This window comes from Dipodomys spectabilis, unplaced genomic scaffold (assembly GCF_019054845.1).
Source record: "Dipodomys spectabilis isolate Male_0828 unplaced genomic scaffold, ASM1905484v1 ptg000145l, whole genome shotgun sequence".
NCBI lineage: Eukaryota > Metazoa > Chordata > Mammalia > Rodentia > Heteromyidae > Dipodomys > Dipodomys spectabilis.
The window spans coordinates 17,391,903-17,409,055 of NW_024870822.1; the positions used below are offsets into that span (position 1 = coordinate 17,391,903).

The following is a 17,153-nucleotide window of genomic DNA, read 5'->3' on the forward strand; positions in this document are numbered from 1 at the left end:
TGTATTGCGGCAAAGCTGATGGCAGCCAAGCTGAGGGTCTGAAGCAGGGCTCCTGCCCATCCTTCAGCTAGAGCCTCATCAGTTCCTGCGTGTCTATGGCCCTCCAAGTTCTTCACTGGCTTTTATTCAGACATTTCCGGAGCTTTTATTCATGGCATTTCCTGCACAGGATCTGAGCACCCCTGAGGCCAAAGAAAGCCACTAAATGGTCCCCTCAGAATAAACTGCCCTCAGGCCCTGCCCAAAGGATGGACAGTGTGTGCCTTGAAGCCACCCCAGAGCCTTCTAGGGACCTCATCTTTAGGCAGAGGGACTTCTCAGTCTGAGGGGTCAGAGTTCAATAAGGGAAGATCAAGATGCTTCTCCCTTCCCCTCCCCACTCCCCATTTTCCTTCCCCTTTTCTACTGGGCCCAAAGGAACCCAGCAGCCCTTTGGGGCACAAGCTGATGACTTGGGCCTGTAGTTTGGGTCAACTATTCAGATAGTACATATTTTGAGCATCCACTCTGTGTCAGATCCAGTGTGTCCCCTCAAATCTCTTGGTAGGCAGATCCTATACTAGTACTTACCCATAACTGGGCATATGATATTGGGACCAAAGCTTGGTGTGGGTACCAAGGATCAGTTCATAGTGATAGGAATAAGAGCTCATACTTCCAGGAATAAGAGACAGCTAGCTGTCATCAGCTACATGTTCATCAGGAATTGGGGGGGCTGCTTGGACTGAATTCATCAGTACATCCTGTTACGGAGGGATGATTGGGAAGAAATTTAAGCCCCTGAGGTCATTCTCTGTGCGTGTAGATTTCAGGCACCCCACTTTGAAGGAACTCAACCTCCTGTCTCCCACTCTGAGCTTAAATTTCACTTTCTTGCCTTTGGGCTAAAAATATCGAGTTTTCTTTTGCCTTTATCCTGTTGGGGTACCTACTCTTTGCCTCTTTTGAGAGCCATCTCCAGGGTCCCCAGTATCTGAATGAACTCCAGGTTCACCATTATACATCCTCCCCAGGTAGAGGAAAGGTTCCATAGAGCCTCAGGCCTTTGTGTTCCAGCACCCTGCTCTTCCTCATCACAGGACATTATCTATTAATGCCCCAGTGTGTGCCTGCTGAGCAGGCGCCATGCTGGCCAAGGCCCTGGCTGGACTTTGTGCCCTGCTGCCTGGGAAATAGCAGCAGAAGTTTCTCTCTCAGGCTGGGGACCTGGGAGGAAGGAAGCCACACAGGACAGAGATTAAAACTTCATAGAGGCTTGCTGGGAGAATTTACAGCTTGCTTTCTAATTGTTCCTGTTCTGAGGTTTTAGAGAAAATTTACCCTGGAGCGATCATTTGTAATCTAAGTCTTTACTTGCTGGAAGTAGTAGTTAAGATACTCTGTTATAAGAGATAATGCTGGGTAGCCCTGGGCAATTTACCTCCCTCCTCCCTACTCCGTAATCAGGTTTCTAGTTTGTGAAACAAAGTTATCCTGAATGCTGAAGGTATGTCTGTGTAGTGGGCCAAGTTAGATCCTGTGCTCTGTGGTTTATTATCTGGAATTAGGCAGAACTGGAGTCAAATCTCAACCCTGTTACCCACTTGTCAGTTGAGACTTGTAGCTAGTTACTTAATCTCTCTAAGCATAAGTTTCTCCAGCCTTGAGAAAGAGTCTGTAGTGCATACACATGAGACAGTAAAGATGAAATAAGAATTCAAACACTGAATGTGGGCTTTGGGCCTACCATGTCTCCAAATATTGAACAAACCCAAAGAATCCAAGTGTTGCTTCTATGGGCTAGTGCGTTTTCCTGGGGCCACTAGCCCTTGCTAGTGGAACAACGTTCTGCCAGATAGGCTGTGAACATATGATCAGAGGCTGAGGTATCTCGCCTGAAAACCAGCTTTTCAAAGCAGCCTCTCTGCTCACAGCACAACAGGTTGTGGACTTGGTTACTCATTTGCCCAGAAAGTATTTATTGCCTCTTCGGTAATCATACATTTATGACTGGCCTGGTGTACCCTGCCCAAGGTGAAGGAAATGAGCGGGGGTGGGGGGGGTGGGGGGGGGGTGGATGAATCAAATCAGAAAGAGCCTGCTAGGGATTTGTTAGTCACTCATTCACTCAATCATATATGTACTAAATTGACTGAGCTCCTAACCTATGCCAGTACTCTAAGCACTGAAGAACAAAACAAAGCCCTCTCTCTTAGAGAACATATCCTAATGAGGAAGACAGTTAACAAAGAAACCAATAAATTATTACACAATACCAAATATGATAAATGCTTTAAGAAAAATAAACTTGAATGAGGTATAAAGATTAACAGGTGGTCCTTTTATAGAAGGTCATCAGGAAGCCTTCTCTGAAGAGATATTGTTTGAATACAGGCCTGGAAGAGGAAAGGAGGAGTCATGGAATATACATGAAAGAGCCTTCTAGGAAGAGGACACAAGTGCAAAGGCCCTGACGCATGCATGCACCTGTTATGTTCAGGAATAGTGAGTGTGACAATGTGTCTGAAAATGGTAAAGTGAAGAGTAGTAGTGAATTGTGGGTTACAGGGGCCTGTTGAATGTCAGGATTTTGAGTTTTGTTCAACACTGATAAGTGGGATGACTGGCTTACACTTTAAAGGGATGCTTTCCTGGCTGCTCTATAGAGAAGGAAAGAGTGGGGCCCTAGGGGATAGAGGACTCCAGCCAGACTAAGAGGAGCATGGGTCAGACTCAGGAATGTGTTAAAGGTGGCCCTGATGGGCTTGTCAGTGATGTGATGGCTGTGGATGTGGAGAAAGCAGCAGGTACATCCATGTGTCAAGAGAAGGAGTGGGGACAGAACAGGAAGTGATAAAAAATCAGAGTCCATCACAGGGTTTGACATTTGAGGTGCCCTGGGAGACCTTTAGGTGGAGAAGTGACTAAGAGGGTGTGTAGGAGCCTGGAGATGAACAATGAGAAATCCGTGGTGTAGGAAGTATACTTAAAACCTGGAGACTGCTTAGGTTACTTATAAAGAGAGAGTGCAAATAGAGAGAAGACCCAGGACCAAGCTGAACCCCCCAGTCTTGGAGGAGGGAAGAAGGAGAGGGCAAAGCAACAGCAAAAAAGATAGGAGATCCAGGAGAAGGAAGGTAGGAATGCTGGGCCAAGCCTGGATCAAGTGCTACAAACCAGCTGGCAAACCAGACTTGATAAAAAAAAAAAAAGTGGGGGGGGGGGCTATGTCCATGGCTTGATGGTGGTGATAGTTCCACAGGCGTGTGTTTATGACCAGACGCCTTAGGTTCATATACATTGAGTGTGTACAGCTTTTTACATGCAATTCTGCTACAATGGAGTGGCTTTGGGGGGGGAGGGGCGGCCATGGAGCTTGAACTCAGGATCTAGGCACTGATCCTGAGCTTTTCTGCTTAAGGCTAGCACTCTACCACTTTGAACCACAGCTCTACTTCTGGTTTTCTGGTGGTTAATAGTTAATTGGAGATAAGAGTGTCATGGACTTTCCTGCCTAGGCTGGCTTTGGACCATTATTCTCAAATCTCAGCCTCCTGAGTAGCTAGAATTACAGATGTGAGTGCAATAACATCAGTATTTACTGCAATACTCACTGTGAAGTTCCATGGCTGGATCTTTTCATCCCATCCACGGGAACAAATGGCACTATCAGCTTCTATAGATGTTGAATTTGTATTCATTTATTTTTATATAGTATGATATAAAAATATGCAGAGCTTATTGCTTTCTAAACTATTCTTATTAACTCATTGAATTAGCAATGAAGACAATGATTAGTCTCAAATGAAAGCATCATATCCTATTTTCTAGGAAGGAGGATTTTAAAAAAGGAGTGCAGTGGCTCATGTTTGTAATTCCAGTTACTCAGAGGTTGAGGTAAGAAGATCTGAGTCCCAGGCTTCCCTGGGCAAAAAACACCAGACCTTATCTGAAAAGTAAAGCAAAAAGAGCAAAAAAAAAAAGGCAAAAAAAAAATGTATGATTATTTTACAGATGAGGAAACTGAGGCAGAGGGAGGTACAGAGCCAATTTAGGAAGGCTTTGTTGATCTCACCCTCAATACTCACTCCCAGGCCTATGTCAGACTACGAAGAAGAGAAAGTCCTACACAACTATGGAGGAGATGAGGGAAGAGTGCTGTGTGTTCACAAGGAGTGATAGGACAGGAACCTCAGGAACAGGGGAATCAGAGAGATGGAAGAGCGCAGAGAAGAAATGGTACAGGGACCACCCTTGCTAGTGGCTGATACTTCCCACCAGCCAGGGCCACAGCACAAAGCAGGTGCCACATCCTAAAGGGAAACCAAAGGGGCTCTCATGAATGGATGGTGGGAACAAGCAGGAAGCACTGCACCCTAGGGCACCCTTGTAGGAAGCGCCTACAAGCCCAGAGGAGGGAGGGTCACCAGCTTGGGGAGATCCAGAGTTGCAGAGAGACCCAGAGGGAGGAACCTGATCAGGGTAGCTCCATGGGGACTAGGCGCCTCGACTCCTTTCTCCTCACACCACTCATCTCAGCTTGCAACCCCCTCCCAGTGGTCGAACACAGCAGGAAGCAAGAGGGCGTGGGAGCCCCATGAGGAAGGAAGTCTGCTTCCTCACTTCTCATAAAGGGCTAAAGGAAAAGCCTCTGGAACAAAGGAGGCCAAGGATACAAATGGGGAAGAAAATACAGCACACATTTTGGAGCCTAAGTGGTTTACATATGTCCCCATTTAGCCCCCACAGCAGCCCAGGGAGGGCTTGTCAGGTGGAACAACATGTATTATTTAGTTTATTTTCACTGTCTCTCTCCCTATTTGGCTAGATGCACACATAAAGTCAAATACTATGTGGTTCTCATGGGTGTCCATCTTGGATGAACAGGCCCATGAGAGATGCTGAGATGAGGCTTGAAAGATGCCAAACCCAAGTGTTGACCCCACCCTCATCCTGTGCCCCAGGCACAGGGCTAGAACTTGGTGATGGCAGAGTGTTCTTTCCCACCCTACATGGACCAAAAAGTATAGTACCAGCTGAACATCAGCCAGAAAACATGGTAATGCTTGGAGATGGGGGTGATGTTGTGATAGAACTCCCTCACCAATACTTACCTGTGGATGATGAGCATTTCTTTCCCTACATCAAGTGGGAGCCAAGAAAAGAAAAAAGCCTTCTAAATCTAGTTGGAAAAAGAAGAGTGGTGGGCTGGGAATGTGGCTTAGTGGTAGAGTGCTTGCCTACCATGCACAAAGCCCTGGGTTCAATTTCTCAGTACCTCACAAACAGAAAAAGCCGGAAATGGCGCTGTGGCTCAAGTGGTAGAGTGCTAGCCTTGAGCGAAAGAGGCTCAGGGACAGTGCCCCAGGCTCTGAGTTCTGAGTTCAAGCACCAGAACTGGAAAAGAAAGAAAGAAAGAAAGAAAGAAAGAAAGAAAGAAAGAAAGAAAGAAAGAAAGAAAGAAAGAAAGAAAGAAAGAAAGAAAGAAAGAGAAAGAAAGGAAGGAAGGAAGGAAGGAAGGAAGGGCAGAGGAGGAGGAGGAGGAGGAAGTGGAGGAAGAGAAGGAGGAAGAAAACTAGTATCTTGTATATAGGAAATGTTTGATAAATGTCTATTAGTGCGCTGATGGCTCATACCTGTAATCTTAGCTACTCAGGAGGCTGAGATCTGAGGATCTAGTCCAAAGCCAGCCCAGGCAGGAAAGACCGTGAGACTCCTTTCTCCAATAAACCACCATAAAACTGGAAGTGGCGCTGTAGCTCAAATGGTAGAGTGCTCACCTTAAGCTGAAGAGCTGAGGGACAGCACCCAAGCCCAGATTCAGAGTTCAAGCCCCACAACCGACCAAAAAAAAAAAAGTCTATTAGTACACCCAAAAGAAAATGCACCCTGCAGTATCTGTGGATACCATATTGGATTGAAATGGATTTATGTGGGTTGAAAAAAAGTCAAAAGTTTCAGTGCCAACAGGGATAGACTAGAGTCTCAGCTCTGCCATTTTGCTGAGCCTCTATTTCTGGATCTATAAAATGGAGATAAAGATATTTATCCCTAAAGGTTGTTGGGAGTTAAGAAGGTTGTAAAGTACCTCAGACGTGACAGAGTGTAACCCAGATAAGCAAGCTAGCCAAGAGCCACAGAAAGGAGGCAGACAAGGAGGCAAATTCTCTAGAAGAATTTGGATCTTACCTTAAATGAAGTTAGGGCTCAGATGGAAGGAAGTAGAGCAGTCTATCTGGAGTGGACAAGCTGAAAGTGCACTTCGACCAGACAGATCCAAGAAGGTTCTGGTAGATGTATCCTGAGGCATGACCAGAAAGTGGTAGCCCAGGACTGAGCCAAGTGGGTAGAAGGAAGGCTGTCATCCTGAGCAAGTGGAGTTCATTTGTCATTCAACGGATTCTGTATACCTGTGTGCACAGCACGGTGTCAGGCACCACAAAGAAACCAAGATCATGATGGAAAGAATGCTTGATATGTATCTAAGAACAGTACAAAGCACCCTAGAGTGGAGGGGTCCCCAAAATGATCTTTGGGTGTTATGTGGAATTCTAGGAGGAAAAAATAGTACATAAAAGTATAGTTTGGGTAACAGTGGCATTGTTATTGTACATTCAAGCTTCCAGAAGACTCTTTCTGTTTTCAGTATTTGTGAAAGCCTGCAGAGTGAGGTGTGAGTGTGAGTTCAGAGAACAAAGCAGAACTATTTCCTTGAGTCTTCTTGGAGACACTTTTTGGGTCCCTCCATTGTAAAATCTCCAGTTGGATAATCACTTAAATTCATCTTTAGAGAGTAGTCCAGTGGACCAGATCTACTACCCCAACTGCTTGGTGTAGAGATGAGTCCTATGGGGGGTGCTCAGCTTGGCTATGGAGGTAGAGACAAGGGAGGTACAGTGTGTCTGGGGAGAAGTTTGCCCATGTGAACAGTGGAGAAGACCATCCTCCTGAAGCAGACAAGGGCAAGGTTTGAGTGACCTTGCCAATGAGCGCAGGGTCATAAGGCTGAGGAGCTGAATCTTACAGGCTGCCTCTGAAGGGGACTGGCAGGACATAGTTTTAGGATGAGGTTCTGCAGATGTAGCAGTCAGTGTTGGAAGCCTGCCTACAATGGCCAGGAGCCTGGGACCCCCAGAAATGGGCTCTATCCTACAGAGACCACCTCCAGCATGTCCACTTTCTTCCCAAGGAAGGCAGAAAAGCAGAATTCCAGGCCTCAAATTCTTCTCGTTTTCTATCTCAGCTTTCCAACCAGTGTACAATAAAGTGGTCTTCTGAAGATAGTCTTCACTATTTAAACCTAAATAGTATATAGGAAGGTATTTTGGCAAAGAGGGATGGGAGAGAATTTTAATTCTGAGGCTTAAACCAACAATAGACTCTTTTCTCTGTCCTTTTCCTCCTGTCACTAGCCACAACCATGGCTAGGCTAGAGGTTCTTTGGTCAGGGTATCCTCATTTTACCACAGCAGAGGGGATTTTTATGCTTCCCCTAAAGAGCACACATTTAGAAGATGTTCTAAAACTGGGAGCAGTAGTTCACACCTATAATCCCAGCACTCTGGAGGCTGTGGTAAGAGGATCACAAGTTCAAGGCAAGCTTGAACTTTACAATGAATCCCAGGCCAGCCTGAGGTACCACTCTGCCTCAAAAACCATAAACAAACAAAGAAAAACAATAACAAAGTTGTGAAGCTGAGTGGAGTGGTATACATCTATACTCCCAGGATTCAGGAGGCTAAGGAAGGAGGATTACATGTTTGAGGCTCATTTGGTCTATACAGTGGGAACCTCTTTCAACAAATAAGCAAATAAAAAGTTATCTTTTCTTCCTCATTATGAATCAAGCCTTTCTTTTTCCTTCTTTACCTTCTCTCTCTCTCTCTTTCTCTGTCTCCCTTCCTTCCTACCTTCCTTCTTCCTTCCTGCCATCTTTCTTTTCTCCACCCCTCCCTTTTTGTTTGGATGGGGTTGAGGAAGGAACCCAGAGTTTCGTGCTTCCTGCAAACACTCTATCACTGAACTACATCCAGGGCTATAAAAGATTTCTCAATAGTGTGGCGGAGAAGAGAGATGTCATACAAAGCAAAGGCTGGAATTCCTGGCCTGAGGAGGCCTTGGGAGTTCTATCCTTGATAGGCCTGAGTCCCACTGGACCGGTTGGTACAGCAGCAAGAGTGTAGACTGAAGTCAGATGTGGCTCCAGATCTTTGCTCTGCTTGTGAGCTGTGTGGCCTTGAATAAGTGAACTCCATATTTTCCATCCTCTCTCCAAAACCACTTGGGAACATAGGTCTTATAGGGCTGGCAGGGCGGACATAAAGCCCTGAAAAGCTTCTGGTGCCATAAGGGTCCTGTAGAGTCTGCAAAGATCACTTCCCTATCCTTCTGTTGCCATACACGTGCACACACGCACACACACACACACACACACACGCACACAAACTATGTGTATAGTTTGTGTATACATGTATAGGCAGGGAACAAATCTATTCAGTTCTTACCTAGGGGACACTTACAGTGTGCTAGGAATGAGGGATCTAGAACAAAACAGACTTCATCCTTCCCTTCATGAGGTTTTTATCAAGCAAAGGAGACAGACAAGCATTTTTTTAAACCCTTAAATTAAAAAAATCTTAGCAATGTAATGACAGACTCAAAATATCTCTGGAAGATGGGAGTGGGAGCTGTTTGGGTAAACATGGAATGACTGTTTAGAAGGACACTAGCCATATAGGAAGGAGGGAGCAGAGGGACAGCAGAGACAAAGGCTGCTAAAAAGAGCCACCACACAGTCAGGAAAAGTGGGAGGAGAGGAGGTAAAGCTTGAATATGTCAGAATAAATGATTTGGATTTAGCTTTGGCTTTAAGTGCAAGAGATCCTGTTAAGCAAACGATGATATGATGGTTGTTTACCAATGTATTTCTGGCCAGTCTAGGGACTTAGATCTTTCTCTGCTCTGACTTCGGCATCATAACCCAATGTGTATGGGCCAGGCCTGACTGGAGGAGGTCCCCACACCTCTCATGAAGGTCAGGGCAGTGTGGGTAGCAAGAGCTTAGGCTGTGTGCTGGTACCGATGGGTGTTTTGGGAAATGCCCATATGAGTGGTGTGGGGATGCATAGCCCAGCCTAGCACCCTTAGAGTTAAGTACCAGTCATAGAAGGATGTGCTGTTTCCAATTCTAGCTGGCGGGAGCTCCTTGCAGCAAGGAGGGAGGAAGGAGTGGCCTGTAGGAAAAGCTGGCACCCACAACGTGAGTCTCTGGAGGGAAGCCTCCTGGGTTTGAGTTCAGTGAAGTGCTCAGCCTGATTTTTAAGAAAAGAGGGTATCGCTAGATCAAAACTGGACACCGACATTCCCTACCCAGGCAAGAAAACCCAAGGGTTGGACATTGCAGGTTTTCCCTATGTTGGGACAGACTGACCCTGGGCTTCTAGAACCCTTGAGACACCCAGACGAAGTGAAGCTCTCCTATCCCTGCTCTGGGCACCAAGCAGGTAGAAGAAGCTTCTCTCTGCAGAGGGCTGAGGCAGAGTCCACGCCCTTGAGCCAGGAAACTCAACAGACCCCAGGACCCATTCAGTGTCCTGCCTTGTCCTACTACTCTGTCTTGGGCTGAAGAGAGAGATAAAGATACAACCCATAGAGATTCACACTGAGTTGTTCCAAAGAGTTGAATGTGGGGCTTCTGGTTCACTAGCTCCCCTGGAGTTGAGGTGCTAATGAAACAGCTCCTGAACCTTACCTTGGAGTCACAGCCATTGACGTCAGCAAATGATGTAACCTGACCCTTCTACTGGGGGGGGGGGCGGGGGGGGGGAACATGCAGGGACCTGGGAGGGAAGAAGAGTGGACAGGAGACTGCCTAGTGGACAGAACCCCAAGAAGTGACAGAGAAGAATTTCCCTGGCAAAGAAGTCATGCTGGAAATGAGTGATCAAGTGCTTCTGTAGGGTGGGATGTGCTATCTGAGTGAGTGGCCCAAATCCTTTTTGAAAGCATTTATCCGGCACTACAGCCACCATCAGGTAAGACAGTGGACTGCTTCCAGATATCGGTGACAGAGTAGTGGGGCGTGAGTGACACCACTAACGTGGGCGTGTGTCCTGTCATGTGAGGTTATATGTACATATATGTATGGGTATATATCCCTATGTGTGTATACGTATGTCATGCTCCCTGGGGTCCAGGCTTAGCCTGATCACTGTGGCTGTGCAGAGAGGCACTCCTGAGCACTCCCCAAGACCTCTGTGGGTTTGCTATATGAGCCTGGCCCCTGGCTTCCTCCTCTCCTCACAGCCTTAGCCTAAACAACTACTGGGAAGGTTTTGATGGTCTCCTCCTTGGGTCTGCTGTGGTTCTGCTGGGTCTGGAGCTGTAATCTTGCCTTTTGCTTTCGCAGGTGGATTTTCTGATTGAAAATGATGCAGAGAAGGACTATCTCTATGATGTGTTACGGATGTACCACCAGTAAGTGTGTGGGCTGGCTCCTGTGGGTATGTTCAAGAAAGGAACTCGAGATAGTGGAGCCCAGACATACCATTGGCCTATTCACAGTTTCCATAAATGTTTGCATACATACTTTGTGTTTCACTCTGGGCTGGGGAGCAGGGGTGTTCTGGTGAACAAAGACCTACCCTTACTTTCAGATCATAATCTGATGAGGAAGTTCATCAAGTAGCAAGAGAGGTTCAATAGAGCATGCTTGTTGAGACAGAACGAGAAAGGCCAGTGACTCCTGTCATAAATCATGTGTCTCAGGTCTCCCACTTGCTTTGTTCTTTTTTAAAAATTTTTTTAAATTATTTTTCTGCTTATGTGGTACTGAGGAATTGAACTCAGGACCTCATGCATGCTAGGCAAGCACTCTACCACTGAGCCACATTCCCAGCCCTCCCACTTGCTTTTTGATTCATTCAGTATTTCAGCTTGAAGCTCCTGCTGTGAGAATCAGAGTGAGTAACTCCAGGCCTGGTTGGGGGAGATGGACTGATACCAAAACCCTCAAGAATCCTAATGTGTTAGAATACAATAACTGTTAAGGGGAGATAAAATACAAGTGTATAGTTTTCACTTCCAACTGCTGGGGCAGGGAGGTGCTAGGAAGGCTTGAGCTGGGCAGAACAAAGAAGATTTGGGGAAGAACAAAGAGGATTTTGATAGGTGGTGTATCTGGAAGGAATCCCAGTTTGAGAGTCTAGCATCTGTACAGGTGCAGAAGTGTGGACACACAGGCATGAATGGGGAGTGACAGCTAATGTGGGGGGGGGGGACAGGACTTGGAGTACAAAGATGACATAAGATGGAGAGGTTCGTTGGTGACAGGCTGTGGAGGCCTCTGAGCCTGCCAAGGAGGATCAATTGTGTCCTCTGAACACTAGGAAGCCATGGAAGAGTTTTTAGAAGAGGAGTGGCTTAGAAAAGATTGAGTGAGCACGTTGGCGGGCAGCTGGCAATGCTGTGTGAAGGTGTGAATGGTGTGAAGGCATGTGAGAGGTAGTGTGATGGCAGAATTTCTAGATTTTTACCAGTAGACCAGATGGAAGATGAGAGTATGAGAGACATCACCAACATCTGGCCTAGCGGTAGGAGTTCTGGGATTTTTCAGGAGAGTTCTCCTCAATTCCTAGGCCTGGCCCCAGGGGATGGGACCCAGACTGGGACACACAGGTCGGTCGTGAGCAGGGATGAAGCTCCTGGCATTCCATTTCTCGCAGGACCATGGACGTCACAGTGCTTGTGGGGGATCTAAAGCTGGTCATCAATGAGCCCAACCGCCTGCCATTGTTTGATGCCATCCGACCCTTGATTCCGCTGAAGCACCAGGTGGAATATGACCAACTGACCCCTCGGCGCTCCAGGTGTGGAGAGAGCCACCAGTCTAATGGCAGGGAAGAAGGAGAGAGAGGAAGGGTGGAAGGGCTAACCCCCAGGACAGGGCAAGGCTACTCTGACAGCCAGATCCTAGCTGGGCCATCACTGACTGCCCATCACCTCACCATGACAGGAAGTTAAAGGAAGTACGTCTGGATCGACTGCACCCCGAAGGCCTTGGCCTCAGCGTGCGTGGTGGCCTTGAGTTTGGCTGTGGGCTCTTCATCTCCCACCTCATCAAAGGCGGTCAAGCAGACAGTGTTGGACTTCAGGTAAATAAGCAGAGTCGGAGAGAATAGGGCCAAAGGCCACTCTCTTTCCTGAGCATCTGCGAGAGGACGAGGCCAGCATGCTCTGACATGCACTTGCAGGCTTACAGAATCAGGATCCAGGCCTGTTTCCTTAAATCAAGCTTGGGTACTGATGCCACCTTGTCCCGGCTGCTGCTGTCTCCTGTCCTCCCCCTCTCCTTCTTTCAAAGGAGAGATGTGGTCATGTCTGGGCAACTGAAGCTTAATGCTAAAAGCAGGGACTTTATAACTGGACTACCCTACCTTAAGGACCATTCTGTTCCTTGTACAACTTTAGTGATCTGACCTAAGACCTCTGTTTCCTCACTTGTCAAATGGAATGATTGATAAAACTATCTACCTCATCAGGTTGTAGGAGGAACAAGCAAAAACTAGAAAGTACAATTACGGTGCCTGGCAGGTAGATGCCTTGTGTTTGATAAATCATCAGAGAAAGGGAGATTTAGTCGACACCTACACTCTGTGGACTAGACAAGGGCTTATGTTCATTTCTCATTATTGTGTTAGATGAGTCACCTTCATTTTATAAATTAATACAGGTTCAGAGGCCAGTAAGTGGCAGAGCTAGAAGTTGAACCCGAGTTTCTTAGTGCCAGCCAGAGATCTCTCTTCAGCACCCCAAGTGCCTCTCCCCCGCAGTCAGGTCTGGGGTTTTTGTCTGTCCAGGTAAAGGAGTTTCCATAGTGACTATTATCAGTATCCCAATCAATGGCGCAGCCTGGGGCTCCAGGGGCCTCCAGCTCTAATGGTTCCAGACACCAAGGAGTACGGGGTGGAGACAGAGAGCTGACAGACATTGCTTTGTTCTAAATCCCTGTCTCACAGCTCCTGGTGACGGCTGAAATTTCAGCCCCTTCATTATTCCTTTCCTCTGTGGCACATTTTCCAGCCCAGAAACTCAACCAGGGGAGAAAACATAATGAGTGCCTCTCTTGGCGTCAGCTGGGCTCTCTTTTTTTTTTTTCCAGGACAAGCTCTCCTCCCAGTAAGAGTGTTTTCAGCAGTGCTCCATAGCTGGGGGCAGGAAGAATTTAATGAAACTCAGACTTTCTCCTTCTCAGCTGCTTCTAGGCTTATGAATTATGTACCCTTTCTGGGGATGACAGGTTCAGTCCTTCTTTGTCCCTTTGTCCCCTCTGTCCCTCAGATCATCATGTCTCCACGCTCTCTGCACAAAGGCCCTTTTGCAGGATTCTATGAGTAGCTAGGGGGAGAGGGAAGTTGATCCCGCAACTCAAACCAGGCTTTTATGGGAATCATTTTAATGGGGACCTGGGCAAACTCCCTTTAGGAGCAAAACAGGGAACTCAACAGAGAGAAACTTGGAGAAAAATGTTTGCATCCATTGACCTGTCCAAGGTTCAAGTTTCTCAAGTCTGAAGGAAACAGGGAGAAGATTCTGAAAGGCAGGGGAAGGGCAGATTCAGACAGCCTGACTGAACTAGAGATTCTAATTATTTATGAGGGCTTGAACCCTTCAATTGGACCTAATCTTAGGGCTCCATTCATCTGTTCTTGCTGCCTACTGGATACTTTTCAGTTTTCTTCAAGAGTGTTCTGTCTTTTTGTTTGTCCTCTGCCTGCACAGGGCAGACTGTATATTCTAGGACTAGAGAATGATCCTCTGTGCCCTGTTGTCCTCTGTACAATGGACAGGGCAATCTCTGCTGACCCATGAGTCTGGAGGGAACTGATAAGTGATAGGGATCCAGAGAGGGCAAGATGCAGAGAACTGCAGCCAAGCTTGGCCACATGCCCTTCTTCTCTGCTTCCAGGAGCCCAAGAGACAACATTTGTTGTCTTCTGTCAAGAAGACTTGACTACAATTCCCAGCAGCCCTGTTTGCTTGCTGGATGGGCTTGAGCAAGTCACTTCACCCTTCTGAGTCTCCTGACTCTCAGTATCATCATCCAATACAATACAGGAAGGTCTTTCAGCAATTTGGTTATTCCATGAGGCATGACAGGACTGATCCATGAGGTAGAAGTAGTAGTGTCCATCAGTGATTGATTTCATTATGGTCTGTGTCCGGAGTTGGTCTTGCAGGTCTCAAACTCTACAGACCCCATGGTCTGAGTCCTCATGGACTTTTCCTCTCATTCTACAATGACCTAAGCTCTGAGAAGAGAGAGCTGAGCAGCATACTATGTGCTCAGGCATAATGGTAACAACAGCAACTATTTATTGAGCACTAAGTATGTACTAGACACTTGCACGAGTTTGCTTAATTTTCATAGTACTTCCCATTTTACAGGTAAGGGCAACTGAGGTTCAGAGAGTTCAAAACCTTGCCCCAAATCACAAGTTAATAAGAAAAAAAAGCAGGGATTTGAACCCAGGACATTTGGATACCAAGGCTCATTCATTGTTCTTTGTTGTTCCTATAATAGGAAGTTAGAGATTGGGACCACAAAATGTTCATTGAATGTTCTGCAAATGGAAAAGGAAAGATTGTGTATTTGTGTTGGTATGAGCTTGGGTGAAGCCTTGACTCCTACTCAATTGCGATGCTGAAGTAATTAACGGAGATGGAGAGCCATCCACACAAGAGTGGGTGGGACAAAGGCCTGGTAGGGCTGCTTGGAGATTGGATTTGCATGGGTTCCTCAATGGGATGAAGGGAGCACCAGAGTAAAAGCATAGTCTTGAGTCCTATTCCAGTCCTGCTGCCCATTACCTAAGTATCTCATCCTATCTCTTGGTTTCCTCATCTGTAAGAAAGACTACTTGGAAGTGCTGTCTGCCCTGGGGTCCCTCAGGCTGACGGAGGGAAGGTTGCCTGGGATGAAGTACTAGGGTATACATCAAAGTTGTTCCTGGTGGCAGCATGGCTGTCAGTCCCTTGTTTAGAGAGCAGGCCAGGAGTGTCTGGTCAAAGACCTGCCTGCCACCTGCCACTCCCTCCCCCTGGGGCTCATTTGCTCTCTCTTGGCCAAGTTAGGGGATGAAATCGTCCGGATCAATGGATATTCCATCTCCTCCTGCACACACGAAGAAGTCATCAACCTCATACGCACCAAGAAGACTGTGTCCATCAAAGTGAGACGTGAGTGAGGCTGGGGCTGGGAGGAAGGAGGTGGAAGTGTACAGCCCCAAGAACAGAGGGTCCACTCTAACCTGTGTCTTCTCCCACAGACATTGGCCTGATACCTGTGAAGAGGTGAGCAGAACCGTCTTCCCATAGCATCCAAGTCCTGGGGTCTGGGTTTACCCCCAGGCTCCAGGCCAGCTCTGCTCCTGGGCAAAGGCTACAACCATGGCAGATCTGGACTTGGAGGCGGCTCCTTGAACATCTCTCGCTAACCATCATCCTTTTATTTCCCCTTCCCTTCAGCTCTCCTGATGAGCCCCTCAAATGGCAGTATGTGGATCAGTTTGTGTCCGAATCTGGGGTAAGGCCCAGGGCTACCTATGATGGGGCATGGACAGGCTGGTCTTCCAGGATGGACAGCTGTTATGGAATGGAGAGCTTGCTCTGGGGATATGTCCTCAAGGGCTTCACACAGCTCCCAGAATGCCCAGAATGCCTGTGTGGGCGGTGGACCCTTAGTTGGCAGAGCTCGTACAGACTCACCTCTTAAGGAGCACTGTGGCCCTCTAGCCTGTGGGAATTCATCAGTGTTCACCAGGTCTCACAGGCTCAAGGGCTACTTTCATGCACATAGATACCCAGTAACTCTGTTTCTGTTCTTCCTTCCAGGGTGGACGTGGCAGTCTAGGCTCCCCTGGGAGTCGAACAAGCAAAGAGAAGAAGGTCTTCATCAGCCTGGTGGGTTCCCGAGGCCTTGGCTGCAGGTGGGTGGCATTCACACTCCTAGGCTCAGTCACAACCAGTATACCACATCAGACCCCCAGCATCTCTCCCCTTCCTCACCACGGCGTCTGAGGACACTTGTCATGGGACTTATCCTATATAAGTGATGATGATCTTATCGTGCCTCTTTTCTTTCCCCTTTGAGATTCACAAGCACTTATAGAGCCAGAGGGACAGGTTCCATTTTAAAGAGGAGAAAAGTGAGGCTAAAAGGCAGAGCCACATTCCTTGGAGGAGCCCTTGAATTACTGTCCACCTGTTCATTTCTGTCATAGTTCCCTTACCACCAATTACCTGTGCACTTTCTTAAGAGTTAGGCAGGGATTTCCAAACAGGCTTAAGGCCTCATGAGGACTTGTTAAGCCTTCAGGTGCTATAGCCACTCAGAAGTCAATTCTATACTTGAGATCCAGGACCTTGAATTAAGCCTGTTTTTTTTCCCTCTGTGAATTGGGAGTACTAATATCCACCTCATAGGCTTATGAAGGAAGTACAGTACTAAGCTTAATGTCTGGTAGGCAGTAAGCTAGTTGTATAGAAAACAGGTTGAGAGGGCTGGGAAGGTGGCTCAGTGGTAGAGCGCTTGCCTTGCATGCCTGAGGCCCTGGGTTCGATTCCTCAATACCACATAAGCGAAAAGAAAAAAGCCGGAAGTGGCACTGTGGCTCAAGTGGTAGAGTGCTAGCCTTGAGCTGAAGAGCTGAAGGACAGCGCCCAAGCCAGAATTCAAGCCCTACGACCGGACCAAAAAAAACAAAACAAAACAAAACAGGTTGAGATGAGAGACTCCAGCCCAGAAAAACTTTGAAGAAGTAGAGTTGAGAAAGACAGTAAGAAATGTCACTACCCTAGGCCTGGGAATGAGACAGTTGCAGTTTTATCAAGAACTGCTGCACCAGCTAAAATTGCAGAGATTTGCTCAAGGCTAACTGCCTATCCAGCTTCTGTTTTTTGCTTGCTTGCCAGCTAGCTGAGCCTTGCAAAATAGCTGGCCACCTGTGAGTGGCTTCTTTGTGGTTTTTTACTATAAATCACCTCCCCTAAGCTATAATTGGGACTGGTATTTACTGTCTTTATAGTGGGGATCAGTCGCCGTACAGCTAATGAAGATTCCTAACCCGATTGACTGAGTGCTGGTAACTCCTTTTGCCAATCATGGGTTCAAGTCT

The 17,153-nt window shown here is 47.1% G+C and overlaps 1 protein-coding gene across 2 annotated transcripts in view; it reads left to right on the forward strand.

The window, feature by feature from the left end:
* Positions 1–17,153, forward strand: part of Ush1c (USH1 protein network component harmonin) — a 45,385-nt gene that overhangs the window by 648 nt on the left and 27,584 nt on the right. For both annotated transcript variants that reach the window (XM_042691508.1, XM_042691509.1), the window contains exons 2-8: positions 10,388–10,455; positions 11,703–11,846; positions 11,993–12,131; positions 15,108–15,216; positions 15,306–15,330; positions 15,505–15,562; positions 15,871–15,965. In XM_042691508.1, coding sequence (XP_042547442.1) covers positions 10,388–10,455; positions 11,703–11,846; positions 11,993–12,131; positions 15,108–15,216; positions 15,306–15,330; positions 15,505–15,562; positions 15,871–15,965 — 638 coding nt within the window. The remainder of the gene's footprint in view (positions 1–10,387; positions 10,456–11,702; positions 11,847–11,992; positions 12,132–15,107; positions 15,217–15,305; positions 15,331–15,504; positions 15,563–15,870; positions 15,966–17,153) is intronic.